We start from the raw sequence: 24,736 nt of genomic DNA, 5'->3' as shown, positions 1-24,736 counted from the left end.
GAGCCTAGGGAATAATTTCCATCATCGTCTCGGTTGACAGGGCAGTGTCTGTTCTGGACGGGGCGGCTGACAGGCTCTAAACCCTAGGCGGGACGCAAGTTAGAGGAAGAGATTTAGTGATGTTAATGTTCCACGCCAATAATATCTTGTTGATTTCAGTTGTACTAGTTTGTAATAATTATTGTGTAATAATGTCCTCTGGTGATGTTATCTAGCTGATGTCTGGGTCTCAGTTGCCATGTTTGTCTTGCTTATTTGTCTGGTACTGATGGTGTAATCTGAAGTCTCTTGTTCTGTTATCTTGTCTGAACTCTAAACTTCTTTGTATTTCCGTTATCATCTAATGGAAATGGGGCATATGCCCTCGGTTCTAAAAAAATGTCCTGTGGTGATGCTATATGATGTTCAATGAGAGGACTGCTTACGTATCTTTTGTTCTCAGGAGTTCTTCCTGCTCACCAGTCCACTTGAATTCAAATTTTAGTTTTGGTATTCTACATCTTGTTGCATACATGACATTTGGAACTCTTCGAGCACGATTCTTACCCACCATTTTCTTTGAAGGCCTTTCTGAGCAAGTAAAAGCGCAAATGGTCAATTCTTCAGAAAGGGTACCACCTCTCCAGGCCATTAGGCACAGTACCCTTAGGCCTACTTTGATAGTTCGCTTACCCGGGCTTTTCTTTTCCTTGGTTTTCGTTTTTTACCCTGTTCCATTATAATGATTACTGAACTATAGAGTATTAGTATCCCACCCTAATCTTGTTGTCTCGGTCAAGCTTCTCTATGCAGTTTTGCCTGTAGTTAATTGCATTCACTCCTGACTCAGAGTTACTTAAATAGATGTTCCTGGGCCCTGACCTGTGGTTTTCATTGAAAAACTGTGAATCACGACCAGTGTTTTCCATAGAAATGTTGTGAATCATAACATGTGTTTTCCATAGAAAAGTTGTGAATCAGTAGAGTTGTTGTTGCTTACTTGAATTAGTATGCATGGTTTATATGGAGATGTGGATATATCAGAATCCATGGTTCAAAGTTTTTTGGGAACAAAAGGACCATTGTCCGAGGAAAAGTTATTTTTTGTCCAATAGTTTTTAGCAAGTAAGCAGCCGGCCTAATTCTGGTGCATGTACATTTATGACTTATTAGGTTGTTTGTCTTCCCAATAGCAGTCGGTTTCTATTCGATTGAGTTATAGGCTGCTTGGCCAAATTATAAGACTTGGTTTGCTTTTGCAAACCTGCAAGCACACATGTATAGGCAGCTTGGCCAAATTATGTCATATATGCATCTACATGTTTAGTGTGTGTAGTCTTAACATTTGAACAGAGTATAAATTCTTGTATATCGAGATGCACTGAATATATGTCTCACATATCATCTAGCACAAGAAGTTCAGACAAGTGCTTGCTAAATCTCTCCAACTAATAAGGTCATAACCGGCTAAACTTTTTAGTACAAGTGATCATGGAGAGTACAAAACTTCAAAATGACAACTTTTAACAAGTATAAATTGTAGCGTCTATCAGAATTCTAGATGTGATGAGAACTGTACTGTTTATACCAATATAGGTCTCCAAAATATTTTGTTAAAAAACTCAGAGGTTCAAGTTCCGATGCAAGAGAAGTACACTATAATGTGATGCTACTTTTTGTGTTGATTCTAGCCTATAGCCATAGGTAATAGAAGCACTTCACTGGTCTGCAGTCTATTTCAGTGCTTCATGTCATTTTAGTAGACACACACAGTTTGAGCCAATGCGCAATCCATTTGAGATAGCGCTCGTCTGAAATCCTGCTGTCTATTTTAGTATGTGAGATAATCTGCTGCTCTCCCTCTCTAGAATTTTGCTGCAGTAGAGTTTGAACCATTTAGGTCAGCTCTTGCCTCTGTAGAGGTATTTTGCTGCAGCAGAGTTCAGTTTAGATCAGTTTTAATGCTTAATTAATAAGTATACTACATTTGCTAATAGCTCACTCTAGAATGGCTATAATCAGGTTTGCTAATAGCTCTCTCTAGAACAGAATGATATATGTGCACTATGTCTCAGCCTTCTTTATCTTGTGATAGAGAGGTGAGTGAGCCACTTGTTTTGACCATTTTATTTGTAGAAAGATAAGGGAGATGTGCATGCAACTCATCAGTTCATGTATGAAATGGGTATCAAGCATGACACTTCACACTGTTCTGCTGCATATTCTTGTAACTCACCACCATTTCTTTTGTGTTACTTGTAGAGGACTTGGCGGAAGCAACACATGATTAGAGAAAAGTGAAGTGGCCTTCATCATTAGCATCTGAGAAATGTTCAAGATCATAGCTAGATTTTGCTCCTCCTGTTTGTCAATTTTTATATACATGCACCTACTATTTGTCCATTTTTTATGCTACTGGCGTCTATGTAATATATTGGTGTGTGAGCTAGAGGACTATAATTTAAATATTGGTGCAGATTTTAGCTTTCAATTTATATTTGCTAAGGCACGTCACTTGTTTTAGCTTTCAATTTATATTTCAGAGTACGATGTCAGTTTGAGTGTTTATTTGGAGTTTCAGAATATTGTTTACAGCTTACAATGAGGAAGCTCATAATCAATATAGTCATGACATGCAAGTTTGTACGTACATCTTGGGTATCTTGGCCTTGCTTTCAAATGGCGACAGGGAAGTGGACAGGGCAGGAGTAAGAGACAATTCTCTGTATGCCATTAAAAAAGATTGTAATGCCCTATGTGCCTCTGAAAACGTTCAGCGGTCTTCAGCGCCACTATTCCAACTTTTTCATGTCCTCCATGCCACTTCTGTCAGTTTGGACTCTAACGCCGTCAAACTGCAGGTGTGAAAAGACGAAAATACCCTTAAGTCTAAATATGTTATTAATTTTTTTGAGCATCTTAATGACTTCAAATGAAAAAACTCAAAACTAGAAAGTTGTAGATCTCGTCGAGATCTATAATTTTCATATAAAAATTATTTTCATTTAATTCCGCAAAAAAATGATTTGATATGATTAATATATCTTAGAAAAATCATATTTTTTTGTGGAATTAAATAAAAATAATTTTTATATGAAAATTATAGATCTCGACGAGATCTACAACTTTCTAGTTTTGAGTTTTTTCATTTGAAGTCGTTAAGATGCTCAAAAAAATTAATAACATATTTAGACTTAAGAGTATTTTTGTCTTTTCACACCTGCAGTTTGACGGCGTTAGAGCCCAAACTGACGGAACTGACGGAAGTTGCATGGAGGACACGAAAAAGTTAGAGTAGTGGCGCTGAAGACCGCTGAATTTTTCCAGAAACACATAGGATATTACGATCTTTTTTAATGGCACACAGGGAATCTCCCCAGGAGTAACGCCTCACGGGGATACGACCGGCCAGTTAAACCCCGGGGGTTTGCTACCTAGGGCAAATCTGGGGAGCGCTTCAGGTCCGACTGGGTCGGCACCATGCGTTTCAAGTCTGACGGATTAACAGAGCAGAGCGGACGGGCAAGACTCGGGGCTGGGCTTGGACGGGATGGGCCTAGGCGGGACCCAGTTGTAAAATAATATAAAATAATTAATTTCTTTAATTTGGCTTCTTTGGGATTTGTGCCATTTTTAGAAGAGGGAGTACCCGAGCAGTTCCCATATTTGTATTGTAAATCCTGTCCTTTGTTCTTTTCTTCCCACGTCCTTCCACCTCCGAATTGACGAATTAGATAAGCGCATATATTTATGTGCGTTTGGATCCATTTTGCCAAATTCTGGAAAATTATCGAGAGTTAGATACGGAGTTGTTGGAGAGAGCTCTTTTCCTCTTACTAAAGAAATCTAGATTGGGAGTGGATTTGGAAACCCTTGAGATGCTCTTAGGTCGTTTTAGTGGCCCTATATAGTATAGTACTAGATTCATGCCCGTGTGTTTCATGGGGTTATAATTTTTTACCCATGATATTATCAGTTATATCAAGTAGATCTAGATTGTTGCTTCGATGTCAGAGTTCAGACATGCATACCCGTTCGGCTTACCTTATAATCTGGTTTATTCGACTTCTTTTTTCAATCAGAATAGTATTTTTCTCTCACAATAATTCAGCCGGAACAGTATTTTTCAGTCAATTTCAGCCAAACGAACGGCCCTGCTCGATGCCCTTAGCTGATTCTGTCTATCACTATCGGCCTATCAGGCAGGCATGTTGACATGCTGTGTCAACTGTGCTTCCAACTCAGACTTAAATTTGGTCTCTGTCCGTGTCTATTTACTAAAACGACAACAGAAAGGAATAGATAGTTAATTCGCTCGTACTGAATTACTGATGCTGCATGTAATATGAACAATGTCAGAACATGTACAGCACGCCTTTTCTCTCTTTTCGTTGAAGACCAAATCACAGCATGCTGCAACTGTTAACGGTAATGCTATATGTCTGGCGTCCGACGCGCTTCTTTACCTCCGGACGTGGCTCGCCCTCCTCCACTCGCTCCCCTCGCCTTATCCTCATCCACCTGCCCCACGTCGCTCAAACCGCTCCATACGGAGACGCTCGCCGCCGCTCCCTCCCGAGCCGCTCGCGGCGCCGCCCCGCCCGTCGCCCCTCCCTCCCTCTGCGACCCCATGCCACCGGAGAGGAGGGCGACGGCGACGGCTTTCGGCGAGCTGCCCCTCTCTCCCTCCCCCCTCCCTCCTTCCCTCCGCGACCCCATGCCACCGGAGAGAGGGCGACGGCGGCGTCTTCCGGCGAGCCGCCCCTCTCTCCCTCCCCCTCCCTCCTTCCCTCCTCGACCTCCATGTCCCAGGAGAGGAGGGCGATGGTGGTGGCTTCCGGCGAGCCGCCCCTCCCTCCCTCCCGTCGTGACCTCCATGCCACCGGAGAAGAGAGCGACGGCGGCAGCTTCCAGCGAGGTAGGTGGGTCCTTACTGGATTTGAGCCTTCCTCCTTCACCTTCTCCTCTGGATCTAAGCCCTCCTCCTCCTCCTCTGGATCTAAGGGATGCGGCGGTGGCTAGGGTTCCGGCGAGCTCTCGAGGTCAAATCTCTGCAATGGTTTTTTTGGATGTTGCAACATATGATTTCGAATGTTGCAATGGGATTTTTGTTGTTGTTGTTGCAACAGATGTTTTTGCGATGCTGCAGTATGTTTCAGTTGCTTCAATCTCACGTTGCAGTAGTTGTTCCATGTTGTTGTAAGTGTTTTTATTTCGAGCGTTGTTTCATATGCTTCACACCAGTGTTGCAATAATATGTTCTAAATATTTCAGCTCCTTCAGCTATTGTTGCAGCAGTTAGTTCGGTGGGGTTGCAATAATATGTTCATGGTGTTTTAGCTGCTTCATCCTAATGTTTCAGCTATTGTTCCTTGTTGTTGCAATAATATGTTCATAGTGTTTCAACTGCTTCATCTCAATGTTGCAGCTGTTGATCCTTGTTGTTGCAATATATATGTTTCATGGTGTTTCAGCTGCTTCAGCCTAACGTTGCAGTAGTTGTTTCCGTGTTGTTGCACGTGTTTTATTCTAGCTTTCTATGTTGTTCGGTCGGGAAGGGGCGAGCCGGGATGGACGGGGGCGCGTGGTTCACCGGGGCCTAGCGGGCGGAGGTGCTGGGCCGGCGGACGCGGGGGTGCTGTGGCCATGGGGGCGCTGGGCATGCAGCATGCTCGTCGTGGGCGTGGGGCGGACGTGACGGGCTGCGGGACGATCTGGGGGTGTGCGGACTCGCGCAACACGAAGGCTAGCGAGGCTCTTCGTAGGCATCGCGGGTCGCGCGGTTCATCGGTGTTAGTGGGGCTCTTCGTTCGACAAAGACGCAGCAGCGGCAGTTCGCACGGGCGTGCGATCTCATGGCGGCAGCGGCGGTCCATGTTGCTGCCCCGGTCTCGTACCATCACTAGCAGGTCCGCTCCTTGCGCGCGTCGCCGGGGCGTGCTGGTAGTGTCCAGTGCCGAACTGGGAAAAGGGCACGTGCTGGGGGAGTGCGGACTGGGAAGCGGACGAGGGGAGTCGAGCGCTGAGCTAGGGGAGTCCGGACGCTAGCGCCCAGATCGGACGTCCGGACGCTAGCGGTTCCCAACTGTTAAACGTTTGCAAAGTATTTGGAGGGTATATTACAGTCTTGCAAGATAAGTAGCCATGTGCATGGTGTACTAACAGAAGCCATACATGTGCCTGGGGCCTCGATCAGATCAGCATGACGCTCCTGTCAGAGTAGAAGTCCCGTAGCCTGGAGCCTACTGCTGGTGGTGCTGGCGAAGCGCAACAGCCCGGAGAGCCCCCATTTGGAGGAGAAGACGATGGCAGGGCAGTCCGCGGCAGCCGCGGCGTGCTTTGTGATCGCAGTCCTCGTATCAGACTCGGTAGTGGACCAGTTTTGTACTCGGTTTTTGGGCACCCATAGTAGTCGGAGTTTTGCGCCAGGGAGCCGAGGAAGGTTGGGCCTGCAGTTGCCGGTGGAAATACGGATACGCGCACCATGTTTCCACCGATCCAGATACATATACGGCTGGGCCTGCAGTTTCCATCGATACGGATACGTACGGCGATATACTCGGAGGCACGCGCACCATTTTTTTTTTTGACAAAAGCTCTACGTGTTTTTTAAGTAGTATATATATAAGTATTTATATGAAACTTCATATAGCGCATAGGATCCGCGCAAGGAGATTGCTTCGCCTACTGTTTGCTAATTGAACGCGGCCACATGCCTCGTGCGTGTCTAAGCCTGGCTTTCCTCTCTCTCTCCCGATTCATTGAAGACCGCCCACAGTCTCTAATATTATATGTAGTAGATCCTTATATGTGAACGTTTTCACGTGCTCCCAACGCACTTTCTACTGTTCATGAATCCTGTGCAGCCACGTGGGGTCGTGCGTGTGTGAGCGTCGATTTCGCGCGACGAGACCGCTCGGCGGTGAGACCATCCGCGTGGCCACTGCGAGTGGCGTTTTGACATTTGGCAGTTTTTACCGTCTACCGGCAGTTGCTTTCACTGGCTTATCTGGTTATGTGTACGCCGCTCCGTACATATCCTGTCGCCCGCCCACGCGGTTGGTTTACGCACGCCGGGACTGGGACAGTGGGACCACCAGTCCGCCATAAACAAATCGACCAGCTCATACTTCTCCACGTCCTCATCTCTCCCTCGCTCCCTCCGTCACCTCTTCCTCGCTCCCTCTGCCGCCTCGCCCTGGATCCGCGCCAACGCCGCCCGCCTCCACCGCACTAACCCGCTGGTGCGGGAGCGTGGCCCCTTCCTTCCTGATGCAACCGCAGGCCCTGCCGGTGCTTGTGCGCGCGGATGCTGCGGCTGTCCTTGACGGCGGCTGCGTGCGCGGATCGAGTATGGAGACGCGACCATGGCGTCCTCTCCCCCGGCGGCAGCACCGGCAGATGCGGCGGCCGGCTTTGCTGGCGGCTGCGTGCGCGGATCGAGTATGGAGACGCGTCCATGGCGTCCTCTCCCCCGGCGGCTGCGTGCACAGAATGGAGACACGGCCACAGTTCTGAGCTGAGGCGCTGACCGCCTTCCCCTTCATCAGAGTCGTTACGATCTGGTGCGTTCATCCATGAAATCTTTCCTCCTTTCCCCGATTCATTTTCTTATTCCATTATTTGTTTGTATGGCTACAGGATGAAGCGTCCAGTACTTGCCTGCAACCTGTTCGATGGAATGTACACGAGCAGTATGCCGCTGGAACACCAGGTCAGGTCATCGCGTGGTATGCTTTGGGGCAAATAATTTCAAATTTTAGTTCAAAATTGTTGTTCCATCCAGTCTAGCTGGATTCAAGTGCTTAGTTAGAAATAAATATGATCTTAGCTATCACCAAGGGACAAAGGAAAGTGACATTTCAGGTTGTTCTTTTTAAATATCATGCTATTTTGTTGGGGCTCCCCTATAAAGATTCATGTCTTTGCGACGTTGGTCTACTCTGAGACATAGAGATTAGGTAGTAAAGGTGAATTAACAAGTTTAACTGCCTTAGACCGTTGCTGCTGCCACCTTTTTATGCAGGTATCGCTTGACACAATTTTCGACGCAGGTTGTCTTCCTTCATCTTACTTATTTGTACTTTCAGATTCCAACAAAGCCATCTGACCATGGAGGTAAAAATGGAACTCGCCACCGTGCGGGCGATGGCGGAGGGAACACCCTGCCTCTATATCAATCAAGAGTTCCAGCGAGGAGAGGCTCCCGTCGTTCTACCACCAGCCCCAAATGCTTTTGCGCTTTCTCAAAATAACAAAGAAGCTTCCCTTATGGATTATTCTTTCTCGACATATCTGATGTGGCATCTAAATGCATCATCAATTGCAAGCTATTTCAATTCTGCTCAGGTGTGTTGCCTTCCATTAACATGGTTTTACATCTTGTGTTTGGTCTTTGATTTTTCAGGCTATCAAACTAATTTGGTAACAACTGCTGCTAATCTGTACAATATGCTCCACTGAATAGATCCAGAAGCTTATTGACAACCTCAACAAGACATTATGCAACGGTGAGGACTATTAGTGTCTAAATGGGTGTAATATTCATGCTCCCTACTTGTGTTGTTACATTTTCAGACCACGGTGAAATACTGCATAGATATTCCTGCCATACCAATTTCAGTTAGATGCTGTCCACCTAGCGCACTCATCAAAAGCGTGTCGTTTGTACGATTAAACTCTTCTTCTTAATTACAATGATACGCAAATCTTTTGCGTATTCGAGAGAAAAAAAAGTTAGATGTTGTAGCTTTGCCTAGGTTTACATCTTAAGAAGGAACCCCTGTTTACTAAAATCTTAATAGGGAATGATGTAGGCTTACTGAAAATTATCACTGCAAAGATTCGTTGTTCCTTTCTTTGGTTTTTGGGGATATAACCTTACTCAGATCTTATTGCTTTCGATAGGAGCTTTCTTTTGTAGTATCGAATATGCTGAACCAATTTATCTGTGGAAATTTACAGATGCTACAAAACACTGTAAACAAGATTAGGACACCTATCCATCTTTGCAGGTCCATATCCCAAAGTAAATATGTCAACATATGCACACAATGTGTTAAAGTTTAAGAGTTATTCTATGTTTGTAGTTACTGGGTGGTACATATTAGCCAGGCCTAAAATAAACTTTCCTTTTGGTAACTCTATAGTCTATTATTTCAGAGCTGTATGTGCCCAGCCTTAAATAGCAATACAGGTTCAGATTTCTAAAGTTATATTCCCTCCAGTTCAGAGTTAATGTTTACTCTACTTTCTTTGTAGGTTCATCACCAAGTGAAGATTCACATAGGACCTACATTGGCTGACCATTATTGGAAAAATGCTTCGCATGGTACTCCTTCCCACTTTTTGGAGTTCAGTTCCTTCGCAGCCACAATATGGAAACCACCCATTCTGATTGGGGTGTGCATATTTGCCTTTGCTTCCTTTGGTCAACCAAAAGGAAACAACTGTCAGTCCAAAAACCTTCCCATTCTCAGTTGCCTCGATTTTTCTGTATCATAAGAATTTAAGTGAAAGCATTCATGCTTTGTTAGTATTATTGTCCTTATTTTGCTTGCCTTTGCTTTTGTAAGTTCCCCCTTTTCAGGTTTATATGATCAATATGATTTTATTGCTTTTGCAGCGTGTAACATCAACAGCATGTCTAATTCAGTAACCATATGCCTATTATTTGCCTATAATGTATTCACCTTTTTTTTCTTTTCGAATTTCCCAGCAAGTCAACTAGGAGTCGGTGCCTACTTACAGCCTTACAGGACAATGGACGGAGAGGAGATGACTACTAATGGACATGGATATATAAATACAGAATATATTACTAAGGACGTCCTATGTTTTTTTCAAGATGATCCTTTGTAGTTGTTATTTCCATGAACCGATTTAACATGTATGTTTAGATGTCTCAATATGACATGTATTGTTTACATACGAATACATGGTTTCTTAATTCTACTGTGGATTTCCATTTTTTTTGGTCCACTGCACATGAAACAATATTGGAAACAAAATGTTTATGCTTTTTGGTCAAACATGCATGACTGAACTACCATTTTTTAAACAATTTGTCAAAGAAAGTGTTTATTTTTCATTGGATTCAACCTCATATTTACTCTTCTATGTTAATCTACTACTAAATTCTATGATGATGTTTAGTTTCGGCCTGGACTGGCGGGCGCAGCGGAGCGCGCCTTTCGTCCTAGTTTATTTATATAACTGATTGGCTTGCTGCACAAGCTCAGCATGATACTCCGTGTAAACTCGCTTTTATGGGAGTTATTACTATATTTCGGGTGCCTTAATTTTTAGATGCTTTCAGACAATAATGTTACACAACCAACTAGTATAATTAAAAAAATAAATCACCAAAAATAATTCATAATTTCTTTCTATAGTCAAACAATGACAAAATTACATATTTCTAAAAAAAAAAACATGCATCTAAAATATAGAGGAAGTGCGCTTTTATTCCTACTATATCTTGTGTATTAAAAGATAGTCTCTTCTGCGTATTTGAGGGAAGAAAGGATTTGACACATAAGATTTTCTACTAGGTCCTGGGCTCATGACCGAGCCGCAACCATTATACTGTCGTCTCAAAGAACCGGAAAGGGTTTCAATATTCCTCCACCAAAAACCAACAAAAGTATCAATGTTACATGGACCTGGCGAAAACAAAGTTGCTCGATGGTTTTTGTTTATCGGCCCAGCCCAGTACTGCTGATGGTTCTTATTTTCTTCCATCAAACAGAAATAAAAAAAATGCGCAGGCTGTTCAGAATGTGGCCCTGTTCGCTTCGCTGAAAAGCCATGGTTGAAAGTACTGTTCGCTGATTTGTTGTGAAAGAAAAACACGGTTCCTTCGCTGAAACTGTACAGCTCATAAGACAAGCGAACAGGGCCTGTGGCTTTTCAACATGATAAACCGAACTCGAACTATCGTTGGATTAGTTAAGTTGAAGCATAAACAATTTCAAGTGAAGTTGACCAGCCCGATATAGTCCGCGTTGCATCAAGAGGAAATACCGAAATACTCAGCCTACCCTAACCAATTGTTTCTGTGGCTTATAAACCGGTTGATGTTGTTTTGTTGTGAGAGAGAAAACACTGTATCATAGCTGATACGATCAAGCGAAAAGACTGATCTTGTGTTGAAATAGACCCCTTTGTCAGTTTGGATTCAGAAGTGTCAGTTATGCCCTTCCTAAGTGCGCTCCATTCTCAATCGATTTCAATCAATCCCGTTCGCTTCGCTGAAAAAATAAGCTAAAACATTGTTCCAACTGATTTGCTGTGAGAGAAAAATATTGTTCCGATTGAAAGCTAAAAAGTACGGATTATAAAAGAAGCGTACAGAGCCATATATGACTAATAATCCTCAACTATGGCTGATGGCCTGATGCACGTCACAACGCAAGTCAACCCCAAGCATAACAAATCTCCTAGCGAAGTCCTGTGCTCGTTTTCTTTCCTAATCTCCCACTGAAACATTGGAGCCAGTATCGTCAACCACTCAACGTTGGCTGATTGCTTGATCATGGAGAGCGCTGAGCGCGACGGCTCGCAGCCACTGGCCGGCGGCTGCTCTCGGCGTCAACGTCTGCCCTGCCTCCATGCTTGGTGATCCTTGAGTTCTCCAAGAATTGTCCACGAACTTTTTTTTCAGCTTGCGCTGCAGTGAATCAAGCACGAAGCAGATCAATGGATTCATCGGGATACTCACCTTGCTACTGCCCGCTGGCTTAGAGCCAATAGTTCCTAAAAATACAATTATAAATTAGTGAGTTTTCAAGTCACTAAAAAAGTAGAGAACATAGCTTTCTCTAACTATTTTTAACATCTCACTTCTAAAAACTAGAAGATAATTTTACATCAAAAATCCTAAACTACATTTAAATCATCCTCAGCTATTTTATACTTTCTTTCTCTTCTGTACATTTACATTGAAAACTATGTCCTTTCTTCTTTTCTTCCCCACGTCTTTCTACCCCGTATATTTATGTGTGAATGGATCGATGTTCTAAGTGCTGAAAAATTGAGAGTTAAGATAAGGAGTTATTGGAGAGAGTTTTCTTTTTCAATCTTACCACTAGGGCTGAACGAAAAGCTCATAGCTCGGTAGCTCGACTCTGGCTCGGCGTAGCACGGCTCGTTTATATTTTTTAACAAGCTGAGCCAGCATTTGAGCTCGTATAGTTAACGACTCGCGAACCTAACGAGCCAAATATGTTGGTCTTGAACTTATATTAGTTTTATATTACTTCTTGTCTTGCACTTTATAATTGATTGATGACCAGCCTAGACCCTACAAAATGAGATTTGTATGACTCTATTACTTTACTTTTAATGGATGTATGGATAATTAGTAATGGATTATGGATACATTATGCATTATGTATGGTATGGAGTATGGAATATAGATATATGGTGTAATATTATATTATATTGTTATATTATACTTGTATATATGTTAGCACATATTAAATTTTTGTTAATTTAATGCTTATGAATGTGTTACTTCTATATTATTAATATTCTAAAGCTATAAATAAATGCATATATTATATTTTTTATGTCTTTTTAGACCTGGTTCGCGAGCTAAACGAGCAAGCTTGAGCTCACAAACGAGCTGAGCTGGCCTTCTAGCTTGTTAAGATAATCACCCTGTTGGTTTATGCTGAAATTTGGCTTATGCTGATACTTATGTTGATTTATTGTGAGAGGAAAATATTGTTCGTTGGTTGAAAAGTAGTTCAAGCGAACAGGGTGAATGAGCTGAGCCGAGCTAGTTTGTTATCTTAACGAGCAAGAACGAGCCGAGCCGAGCTGGCTCGTTAATCCAGCCCTACTTACCACCGAATCAAGATTGGGAGTGGGTTTTGCAAACACTCGGAGATGGCGTTTCAGTGGTATATCGTATGTTATACCTCACGTACTGCACATGCTCAGCATGGCGCCGTGTAAACTCGCTTTATGGGAGTTATTTGTCTATTTCAGCTGCCCTAATTTTTAGATGATTTTACACAACAATTATACAACCAACTAGTATAATTAGCTAATGCTTAGACGCGGGCGTCCAGATGTACTGATGCCCCATCCCAAGATGCGCACGCTCCGCTTTTTTGCGTGCTGTCGCCGCTACCTCCACCTGAGGTCTACCTCGTCGTTGTCGCCACCCCGCCACCCCACCCTACCCACTGCGCCACCGCTGCCATCCTCACCCGCCCTCTACGTCGTCGTCGTTGCCGCCGTGCCCACACCCACCCTCTACGCCACTGTTGTCGTGCCCACCCGCCCTCTACGTCGTCACTGCCGCCTGTGCCGCCCCCACCCCACCCTCTGTGTGCAAGGAGATGTTGCGCTGAAAGCGCATGTTGCAAAAGTATGTTTCTAGTGTTTCAGAGCTATGTTGCAAGTGTTTTATATCGATGTTGCAAAAGTAGATCGGGATGTTTCATTTGTTGCAATGGCTATACACGCATGTTTCAAGTCTATGTTCTAAATATTTCATCTGTTTTAGACATATATTGCAAGTGTTTTATCTGGATGTTGCAAAAGTAGATATGGATGTTGTATATGTTTCAGGCGGATAGGTGACCCACGGGTTCCCCTCGTGCACATGGTGAAACGAAGAGGGCGCGGGTGGTCAGGGCAGGAAGCAGCGATGGGGTCCACGCGTAGGGGGCGAAAAAACGGACAACACCCGTGCGACGCGGTCATTTGCACGAGCAGCGTTTAGACGGACGCGGCGTTAGCCTCTTCGTATATTTAGTGTGATTGGATCATGTTCTCAAGCGCTGAAAAATTGGGAGTTGAGATAAGGAGTTATTGGAGAGAGTTTTTTTTAATCTTACCACCAAATTAAGATTGGGAGTGGGTTCTGGAAGAGAGACGCTCTTAGGTTGTTTTAGTGGTATATCGTATATTATACCTTACTGCACATGCTCAGCATGGCGCGCCGTGTAAACTCGCTTTTAGGGGAGTTATTACTCTATTTCAGCTGTCTTAATTTTTAGATAATTTTAAACAATAATTATACAACCAACTAGTATAATTAAAAGAATAACTCACAAGAGATAATTCACAATTTCTTTCTGTAGTCAACAAAATCAGGCATGTGAAATATAGAGGAAGTGCGCTTTTATTCCCATGTTGGCGTTAATAGTCTCTTCTGCTTTTTTTTTTTTTGGAAAGGTAGGATTTGGCACAAGATTTTCTAGGTCCTGGGCTCATCGCCCAGCCACGACCATTATACTTTCTTTAAATGGCCGAAACTGTCATCGCAAAGAACCGGAAGGGTTTCAATATTCCTCCAGCCCATCACGGTTGGCGACTATACTAAACCAAAGACCTAAATGTTACATGGGCTTGGCAGAAACAAAGTTGCTCGATGGTTTTTGTTTATCAGCCCTGCCCAGTACTGCTCACGGTTCTCATTTCTTCCCTCGAACAGAAATAAAAAATTGCGCAGGCTGTTCAGACTTTAACGTGCGCTTTTCGACATGATAAATCGAATTCGAACTATTGGTGGATTAGTTAAGTTGAAGCATAAACAATTTCAAGTGAAGTTGACCATCCTGATATAGTCCGCGACTCCGCGTTGCATCAAGAGGAAATACCGAAAAACAATAGTGTTATTTATATTATAGAATCTACATAAAACCTGATCCTGTGTTGAAATTGAAATGGACCTCTTCGTCAATTTGGATTCAGATCTGTCAGTCATGCCCTTCCTAAGTGCGCTCCATTCTCAATCGATTCCAATCAACATGACTAACAATCCTCAGCTATCGGCTGATGCAGGTCACAAATGCAAGCTAGTCAACCCCAAGCATAACAAATCTCCTAGCGAAGTTCTGTGCTCGTTTTCTTTCCTAATCTCCCACTGAAACATTGGAGCCGGTATCGTCAACCACTCAACGTTGCCTTTACACCATCATCACCCTCTACCACTCCATCTGCATCTCTAACTATAAAAGACACGCCAGGTCGCCAGTCCATGCACAAGCATAAACACACAAAGCCCCCCCTTCCACCTGCAGAGAGCAGCGCACGAGTGGCGAAAACCCAACCCAGCAGCCATGCAGCTCAGCGTTCCGCCGCACATTGTCGTCGTGTGTCTCGCGTTAGCCTTTCTGCTCCCGTCCCACGCCGCGGCGACGGCGACGGCCCCGGCAGGCACGGTACAGCGTGAGACCAAGCAGCAGATCCTGGCGAGCATCCCGCCGCACTGGGACGAGAACCCCGTGCTGTTCCTCACGTCGCCGTCGGGGAAGTACGCGGCGTACTTCATGCGCACCCAGACCACGCCGGGCGCCGGGGGCCTCGGCGCCGACTTCTGCTACGTCGAGGTGCTCGACACGACGGCGCCGGGCGCCGAGGGCCGGAGCGTGTGGGAGTCGGAGTGCATGGCGGTGAGCACCGTGAACACGTGCGCGCTCGTGTTCTCGTGGAACGGGCTGGAGGTGTTCGACGGGAGCACCTCGGTGTGGCACACCCACGACGCGCAGTCCGACGACCACAACTTCCTGCAGACGCTGCAGCTGGTGGACCAGGGCGACATGCGCATCCTCGACAAGGGCGGCGAGCTGGCGTGGAAGGCCAGCGACGAGCCGCGCGCCGCGCAGCACTGCGGGATGCCCGGCTCGCCCGGCCTGGCCTCCGCTCTGCCCCCGTTCGCCGAGCCGATCGGGCACGGGAGCAGCGACCTGCCGTTTGGACAGGGAGACGGTTATGGCAACGGCGTCGGAGCCGGAGCCGGAGTTGGAGCTGGCGGCGTGGCGCAACCCGAGGCACCGCTTGCGGCGCCATTGCCGCAGCCCGAGTTGCCACTGGCGCCGCTGCCTCAGGAAGCGGATCAGTTCGGTGGCGCCGCTGCCGCCGCGGGGCAGGGACAGGGCGTGCAGGATGTGGGGCAGACGTTCGGATTCGGCAACCAGCCACTGGTGGACAACAGCCCGTACGACAGTGGGGCACCGAAGCATGGATGCAGCCTCGTTGGGACCTCAGTTGCTTTGGGGCTCACTGTTGCCGTCTCCATGATGGGTCTGGGCCTCCTGAATTCGAAACATGCGCGCGTGCAAATGGTTGTGGTGTACTAAACTCTTGTTATCTCCGGCACAAGTAGCCGGTAGATGTATTGTGTTTGGGTGGTTCTTGTTTGGTGATGTCATTGGGGTATTGTCGTTGTAGTATAATCTTGAGACTGCAAATTATTTGTTAAAATTCTCAGCTAAAAAACAAAGAGTTATCTACTCCCTCCGTCCCGTTAAATTTGTCGCTGAAGGAATGGGCGTGCATACCAAGACGAGAGAAGAAAGGCTAGCAAATCGTACGTGTTCGACAGATTCCAAGTTTTGTGCTGCAACATGCCTTCATTAAATGCTTACATCATGTCAATGCTACAGATACATTCACCATATCAAAACCAGCCACGACACTAGTACACTAGTATTCACCGATTAAACAAATGGGCACAAATCGGCAAGCAGTGAAAAGTAGCTTTTCAGCATCAAAATTTTAGCGCCAAAACTCTGGCGCTCTTTGTTTACACACACAAGGCAATGCTTGAAACTTGAAATCCAAATATTGAATCAGGCGCCCTTTCTCACTTTTGGGCTATCTGAGTCACCGCCGGCAGCTTCATCTTGCACTATTACCATCCACTTAAGCCCACATCCAAGCACTTCCCTTCCACTTCAACCATCCACCTCCATGGCCATAGATTTGAACACAACTGTAGCTGAGGAAGGAGACCATGTTCGATCTCAACAATCCACCTGACGAAGAATATGATGAACTGCACGGTGGGACAAGGCCACGAGGGCATCACCTTGGTCTCAATCTTCAAGAAACAGAGGAACACCAAGAACATCATCAAGGTTAGCACATCTGCCTTTCTCCCAAAATGAGTGTACTTCTATCTACCTCTCCTAAAATGATGAACTGCCTATATTCTGTTTTTTTTTGCATCTTCTAAAATAAGTGTTGCTTGTAAATTGTATGCCTTGTTTTAGAATTTTGTGTACAAATGAAAATGGAATGCCTTTCAAAAAATGGGGAAAAAAGTTTAATCTTGTATCAGTTCAAAGTATCCTGGTATCTTAATTCAAGCCTAGAAGAAAAGTGATAGTTGCCATCATTGTTTATCAGGTTTTGGCTAAATGATGGACAACTCAACAGAATTAGTATGCACCTGCTTCTTGCTATGTGTTCTTCCTCTTTTTATTATGCACCTGTAGCCATAAAAAACACAAAACAGGGAGCAGATTCATTAGTACAATTAGAGTACAATAGTGTTCTTCCTTGGAGCATGTTGTAAGCTCATGTTCCTTGGTTGCAATTTGCCTTGCACATTGCTGCTCTTCCAGTATAATAATTTGCCGCCATTCATGAAGCATGGTACTGCAAATAGTACATAGGATTTATGAGAATCATTGAATTTACCAGAATGAAAACAAATCTAACGGGGAAGATAATATGGCTTACCCTAAACGAGGACGACCTTTGCTCACAACAATAATGTCCTGTGGTTCCGTCTCAGGCACGAACTCATCATCGCCGCCATTTAAGGATGGACCGTTATCACCACCTTCTTCATCAGAATCTGGGACGAACTCAAATTGGTCGGTGCCCCCTTCTTGTGTGTCTTGGGCAAAATCCTGGCCTTCTATGGCGATACACTGCTTTTCCCGATCCCACCAAGTTCCAGGACGACGATCCCGGCCGCGCGTGCGATTGGCAGGACGCATCCCGTGGCTGGATTGGATACCCAAGGCACGCCTCATCTGCAAGCGGCGGATGAACCGGCTAGTCCCATGTGCCCCCTTGCCGCCCACCATTGTACGGCCGACTGAAGCACAGGAAACACGCTAATGTAAGAACCTATAAAAATTTAAAAATTAAATATAGAGTTGCAATATCAGTCAGCATTACACGAGTCACCATATGGTTAACTTGATTTACCAGAAAAAAAGAAACATAAGCCTAAATTATTCCTAGCATACTGCTTGGCCTCTAAAAGAATTAATCTAGACACAATGTGCTATTATGTTTTTTTCCGTTACCATTGCTAATCAGGACAAGCAGATTACCAAAGCAAATGGTTGTCAATCCAAAGACTGAAATAAAACAATTCCTTAACATGTCTCCTCTGCTATTCAGGAAATTTTGACCTCCAATCTGAGCTCCCAACGCACGTACCAGATTAGAATAGGAAGGGAGCGGCCCAAAATAAAGATGCAGGGGAGGGCATTTGGACATACCAATGGATCTGCAACAGAAACACGAATCAGAGTCGCGGAGATGCCGGAAGCAGTCCAAGTCGAGTGCTCTAGGGGGCGGCGTGCTCCACCTTGGCTTGCTCCAGGGGGCGGCGGCCAGCAGCTGGAGGTGCCGGGGCCCTAGCTTCCTGGTCGACCGGGAGGTACGGACTGCGGTGGCAGATGGCCCGGTGGAGAGGGCAAGCCGGCGGGGCTAGACGGCGAAGGGGAAGCAGCCACAGATAACTCCTAACCCACGGACCGACTGGCCTGCCGATGCCTCCACCGGACGTCAGCGACTCCAGACTGGGGAAGGGGATGCCGATGACTCCGGAGTCCGGACGGGGGCGGCTGCTTCTGGATCCACGCGCCCGCCGGCGGCCTCGCGGACCGGAGGAGGAGGTGAAGTGTAGGGGCGACGCGGCTTGGAAGAGGAGCCGAAGCGGAGGGGCAACGCGGTGTGGAGGAGGAGGCCGCCGGCCTAGAGGATAGGCGAAGCGGAGGAGCGACGGGGCGTCATGCGCGGCATGGAGACCAGGAGGGATTTTTTTTTGTGAATGGAGACCGGGAGGATAAGGCTGGGTCTCTGTTGCTTTGCTTTCCTAGGTGTGGCCCCCTCGTTAGCTAGAACGACAATCTCGGTGGGACAACAGCCGGGTGCTTCAGCGACAAACTTAACGGGACAGAGGGAGTATGTCACACTAGTGTTCCACTATCTAAAAAGTGTTTGGAGGAATGAAAACATTCGGTTTTTGAACCACATATTTTTATCTGGCGGTCTTCATGTACCCTCAGCCTCAGGAAGTTTTATGCTTCTCCCTGCTAATGAGCTTTTCCACTGCCTATCCCTCCCCCGTTTACAGCGAAAAGCCAGACCCTTTTTTTATCAAAAAGGCAAAAGGTTTTATCACAAATTTATTACTCCATTTCTATTTTAAGTACTCTCTCCATCATAAATTTTAAGACGTGCTTTTTCTAAATATATTGCTTTTACCACGTATCTAGACATAGTATATATCTAAGTGTATGACAAAAGTTATACATCTAAAAAGATCAAAACGTCTTATAGTTTAGATAGAGGGAGTAGTTTTTTTTTGTCCTAACTCAAATTTATCCAAATTTGACAGAATCTATATAAAAATATGTTAAAATCTACAATCTCAAATAAATGCACTCAAACTAACTTTGTTGGGTTGAGAGGGTGGAAAATGGGGCGCTGCTGGGCTGAAGTCAAAGCCTCAAAGGGGAAGGGAGGGAGGCACACTGGGCCATTAACGACTGAGGTCGAGGGAAGGCCTACAGGCTAAGCTTGCCTTAATAAGAAAGGAAAAAGGAAATGGGCTAAAGTTTTGGCCCATATTGAGGATAGAGATCGAGAAAGATTTGTTTTTCTATCTCTATATACAAAATTCAAACTTAGTTGAATTTCATTTTAACTTGATCCAAATTTCATATGTAATTCACCTTAGTTATATTGGTGCCTAGGGAGCATGGGAGATTTACAGTGTGTTTGAATTGCGGAAGGACCACGGCTGGAACCAACTCATCCGGCATGGACCCATTCCTAGCAGGTTCGGATAATTACCTTTGCACGTTTGGTTTGGTCACGGACCATGTCGTCCGATGGTTTCTGGAGGGATGGGGTAGCGACGCATTTATACAGGGAAAGGAATAGGTCGATGACAAATGGATCCATCGTGTGACTTGAACCAAACGCCAGCTCGGATGTAGGTTCGGATCATTCCGCAGTAGGTCGTCCGGCAAACCAAACACATTGTTAAGGAATTATTTTGAAGTCTAGAATTTAAAACTTGATTGAGTTTTATTGACACATGGTCCAAGAACCCTAGGAAATTCACCACCAATATATTGATGCCCGAAATCTTGGTCAAAAGGATCTAAAGGTTATGTTTAGCACCTTTTTTACTCGTACAATTGTCACACTCCAATTTTTTTATTTTGGGTTATAAATAGCTTTCACTAAAAAGTAAATGATATTTTTCTATTTTTCAAGCCTTAGTTAATTTATTATCTTTTTAGAGAGTGAAAAATATGATTATCTAAGTTTTTATAATATAATGTATTTTTTCTTGTATTGATGCCTTTGCGCTGATATTTATTATAGAAAATGAATTTAGAAAATTTGATTCAGGCCAAATATGTTTTTCTTCTATTTAAAAACAATATCAAATTATGTTTTATAAAGGTCTCAAAAATAAATAAAACATTGCCTACTGATATGAGGCATTGGTGTCGTTTGCAATTTTCTAAGTGTACTTATTATCAATTATTTATCTTCACTAGCAAACGTACACAACAACGGGAGCTAATATATCTTGAAATTGGATTTTGTACCATCGTTAAACGTGAATTGTTCTAACAAACGGGAGACAAAGGGCGCCAGGTATTTTGAAAAGTAAAAACAGATGGCTGGAAAAATCCATTCATTATTTAGTATTAGGTATAGATATCATTTTGCTGGCCGTAGTTACTTTGTCAACTTTCAAGGGCAACTTAGGAGAGCTAGTAAGAAGCTGAAGTTAAAAAAAAAAAGATTATTCATGACCTTCGTGCAGAGAGGATGCAAACGGATTGGATATAGACGGATATCGTTGATATTTATATTTGTTTGTATATTTCTATTCGGATTTCAATACGTATAGTACCAACTATGTTGGATAGAATACAAATGGATATCAACATCATAAATATACGATTTTAATATTCGCATACGGCTGTATCGGATGTTGAATACCCATACTAAAAAACGGATGGATCTACTCATCTAAACGGATTTAGACTCAGATACGGTTAGAAAATATGCATATCATTTGCACCGCGGGAGTGCCATGTGGCTGTTCGAGGTCAGGTGAAGAAGTACGGTCTGCATGGACCCGGCCCATTGTATTTGTGCTTTTTGGGCCAAACATATACTCCCAGTCCCCGTTGTATAATTTTGTTCTCAGTCCTTACAAAGGGAGGACTGCAACAAAATTGTTCGGTTTCTCACATGGACGCCAAAGGACGCTACAAGCGTTCACCCGGCCATTCATAGCAATCACCAATTCACAGCTATTGGCCGTGCAGCGTGAGGCTACGATCCAAGATGTTAAAACGGCCATGACGTGCCTAGCATGTTCACTGCTACTTGCCCACCAATACGACTCTGTCGCCAGTCAGCAGTCACCAACGCTTCCCAATTAACCGGAGCGACGTACGCACCGCGTGCCGGCCTGCGGGTACTTTTTACGTGCTCCATCGGTCATGGCACGCACATGGTTGGTGCAACCCACCCTCTCCGGCTCTCCCGGCCGCCCGGCCCCTCCCGTCACGCACAAACCATGCATGCGCCGTGCGAGGTTTATGAGCCACCCTGACAGATGAAGCACGCACACCACATCGGTGAGGAGCTGTACCGTTGGCCACTTCAAATTTCAAACGCCGGCCGCAGAAAGCACCTGCGTGCATGGAAGCCTGAGGACTATGGCCGTGTTCGCTTGAATTTATCAGCCTGGCTTATCAGCCATGGCAATAAATCAGCGAACAATACATACTTTTCGAAATGAATTTGAATCTTTTCACCGGCCGGCACAAATTCTTTGTACAGTAGTAACACCAATGAAAAGTTCGGCCAGTAATGAATTTGAATCTTCACGGACTGGAATGATCAAAACAGTACTGAGACTCCACCGGAAACCTCCATCGCATCGCTCACACATTTTATTCCTCATCACGAGCTGGTCTCATGGACGCCGGCCAGTACCTGTCCCTCCCAGACTTGAATGGCCCAGCCGGCCGGCCACAGTGTCACACTGTCACTACCTGCCGTCCCGCCCCTTGGCCCCTATATAAACGCATGCACTCGAGCACCATCTCACCATCCAAACACCGCCTTCTCTTCCTCATCAAATTTAGACGAAGAAGCAGCAGCCAGCTGCAGGCCGGCTCCAACATGGGGACTCTGCTTCCTCAGCAAGCCGCGGTTCTTCTGGCTGCGCTCTTGACCGTGAGCTTCGGCGCGACGGCTTGGAAGAAGGCAGAGGCGGCAGCGCCGCCGCCGATCGTGGTTGGCAGCATCAAGTGCTTGGACTGCTCCCCCAACGATGCCAATGCCTTCAAAGGTACATGCAAATCGCCTGCCTGCACACTTGCACTACTGGTTTAGCTCTGTTGCGGACATGAAAAGTTGGCCCGACTAGAGCGCTACTGCCTTTCTAAGGGCCTCTTTGGCACGGCTTATGCCGGCTTCGGTTTCATCTATTTTGCGCAAATCGAGGCACTGTAGCGTGAAGCCGTTTTGTAAGCCGGGGTTAAAATGAACTAGAAGCGGGGAAAAACCAGTTTTTCTGGCTTCATCGGCTTTGACTTCACCGGTGAAGCCATTTTGGATGAGCCGTGCCAAAGGGAGCTTAAGTAACAAACTTTGGCCGTGTTTGGGACCGCGTATTCCGCGGCGACTGCAGAAAGAATCGAACGATAGCGCCAAACGTCCTGCGGCAGCGATGATTTTTTTAACCGCGCTCGTCACGGGAGTCACCAAAATGAACTACCAGCTCACGATGCTCGCGTTTACGCCACCGCGACTCGGAGCTCGCGGTGCCCGTACCGCACCGCGCGGTCGACGACCGCGGTCCCAAACACGGCCTTTATGTGGTACTAGCTGGTAACGAAATAAAAGCTGTCAAGAGTTTTGAGACAAATTTCTGGAACAACACTGTGTCCCCAAAACCAATTCAAAATATTAGACAGACACACACTATTTGTTGCGAATCACATACAATATTTCCGAATGACATGCCTACTCTTTTTTTTTCTCAAATGACACACTTTTGCTTTTCATTCACATTTCGAACGGTTTTTCGTATCAAACAACGTACGAGTAATACACATACACATGATCATGGATTGGGCCACATCCACATGCCTGCCAGAATCAGGCCTGACTACGCTCGGCACAACTTTTGCGGCCCATGCATATGGCCGCGAACACTAAAAAACTTTTGTTCCCTCTGTGCTCTGCAGACCTGCAGGTAGCAATCAAGTGCAAATCCGGCGCCGACGAGACGTACGAGACGAAGGCGCTTGGCCCCCTCGACGACACCGGCGTCTTCCGTATCCCACTCGCCGCCGAACTCCTGCGCGACGACGGGAGCATGGACCGTGACTGCTTCGCGCAGCTCCACAACTCGATCGGCACGCCGTGCGTCGGTCAGGCGCCGCCCAGGATCGCGCCCACCACCAGCCAATTAGACGGCGGCGACAGCAGCAGCACGACCTACTTCGCGGCCGCGACCGACGATACGGTGTTCGCCCCCGTCGCGTGCGCCTGCGGCAAAAAGAAGAAGCACTACATGTTCGGCCCACCGCCGCCGCCGCCGAGGCCGAGGCCGACGCCAACCCCGAATCCCCCGACGACGCCGACATACGGCCCCCCGACGCCGACACCCACGCCCGTGGAGGAGCCCAGGCCTCCGGCGCCCGAGGAGCCCGAGCCGTTCTTCAAGAAGAAGCCCAAGATGAAGTTCATGCACAAGAAGAAGCCGTGCCCGCCGCTCGTCGACGACGACGACACGACCCGGCCTGCTGCGACCCGGCAGGAGAAGAAGCTCCCCAAGAAATTGAACTAGGGTGGCGCGTGCGAGCGGGCATGCAGGAGCAGGACAGCAGCAAAGCGAAAAGATGTTGGAGTGTCTGTGATGTTCGTTTCGTTTCGTTGATGTTGTTGTTGTGTTATCAGTGATTGTTTTGTTCAGTTCGTGCCCCGTGTGTGTCGCGGTGGCATTGGTGTTTCTGTCCGTTACTTGATTTGAGAAATAAAGGTAGTGATTTCTAAAGCAAAATTTCTTCCTTTTGAGCATCAGTGATGTCGGATTCTTGGACCCTGCTTCACTACTTCGCTATCGGCTTTCAGGGAAAATAGAGATTGCTGTTGAGTACTGCCGTGCCGAGTTAATTCGGGCCTTCGGCTACTGAACGAGGTCCAACTCTGAAATTTACTTTTCATTAATCATCATTTACCTCTCCTTGAGTCGACAGCGCACGGTTGGTTGAACACTATATGCACCGGATCCAGATCGTACGATCGTGCAGAGGTCGGTATAAAATGGGCACGATCTCCACCACCCGTCACGCGGTCCTGCCTGCCTGCCGAGAATTGTCGAGTGCCACCTGGTTCGATGGCGCGCGCGTCAGCTGGGGCCTCGCCGTCTCTCGGCTCGATCGGGAGCAACATGGTGTGGTGCCGTGGTGTTTGTTATCCAGATGTAAGTTGGAGAGGCCAAGAATTTCCACAGCAGAGAATAGTGGCAGCAGGCAGTAGCACAACGTAACCTAACGGCAGAGTTCACTGTCTCTCCATGGAATATGATTGTCACTAGTGTAGTACGTATAAAATCTCACCGAGTTCAGTGTAAAAATGGTGATCGGTCCCTCACTCTCTGGCTTTCAAGAATTTCGCACATCGATCAACTTTTGAGCAAGGCCATACAACGGTGGAC

General features: G+C 45.9%; 3 protein-coding genes across 10 annotated transcripts; all 3 read left to right on the top strand.

The window, feature by feature from the left end:
* The first annotated feature begins 7,077 nt into the window (after positions 1-7,077).
* Positions 7,078-10,067, top strand: LOC136534650 (uncharacterized). Of its 8 annotated transcripts, XM_066527051.1 has the most exons (6): positions 7,081-7,544; positions 7,621-7,693; positions 8,070-8,328; positions 8,447-8,489; positions 9,241-9,310; positions 9,698-10,067. In XM_066527051.1, the coding sequence occupies exons 2-5, from the start codon at positions 7,656-7,658 to the stop codon at positions 9,282-9,284; spliced, it is 384 nt and encodes a 127-aa protein (XP_066383148.1). In that variant the 5' UTR covers positions 7,081-7,544; positions 7,621-7,655; the 3' UTR covers positions 9,285-9,310; positions 9,698-10,067. The 8 variants fall into 8 exon arrangements, 2 of the variants coding, with proteins under 2 accessions (XP_066383148.1, XP_066383145.1); XR_010778780.1 differs by having other exon boundaries at positions 7,079-7,544; positions 8,070-8,489; positions 9,241-9,430; XR_010778778.1 differs by having other exon boundaries at positions 8,070-8,489.
* Positions 10,068-15,059: 4,992 nt separating this feature from the next.
* LOC136537338 (uncharacterized) lies at positions 15,060-16,079 on the top strand. The gene has a single exon (XM_066529340.1). It carries the CDS (start codon positions 15,060-15,062, stop codon positions 16,077-16,079), a length of 1,020 nt encoding a protein of 339 aa, XP_066385437.1.
* Positions 16,080-22,132: 6,053 nt separating this feature from the next.
* On the top strand, positions 22,133-24,056 carry LOC136540315 (proline-rich protein 4-like). Its single transcript, XM_066532315.1, has 2 exons — positions 22,133-22,360; positions 23,262-24,056. Exons 1-2 carry the CDS (start codon positions 22,192-22,194, stop codon positions 23,864-23,866), a joined length of 774 nt encoding a protein of 257 aa, XP_066388412.1. The 5' UTR covers positions 22,133-22,191; the 3' UTR covers positions 23,867-24,056.
* Positions 24,057-24,736: the final 680 nt, after the last annotated feature.

The sequence above is a fragment of the Miscanthus floridulus genome, chromosome 2 (genome assembly GCF_019320115.1).
Source record: "Miscanthus floridulus cultivar M001 chromosome 2, ASM1932011v1, whole genome shotgun sequence".
Taxonomy (NCBI): Eukaryota; Viridiplantae; Streptophyta; class Magnoliopsida; order Poales; family Poaceae; genus Miscanthus; species Miscanthus floridulus.
This window is presented reverse-complemented; position numbering and strand designations above follow the sequence as displayed.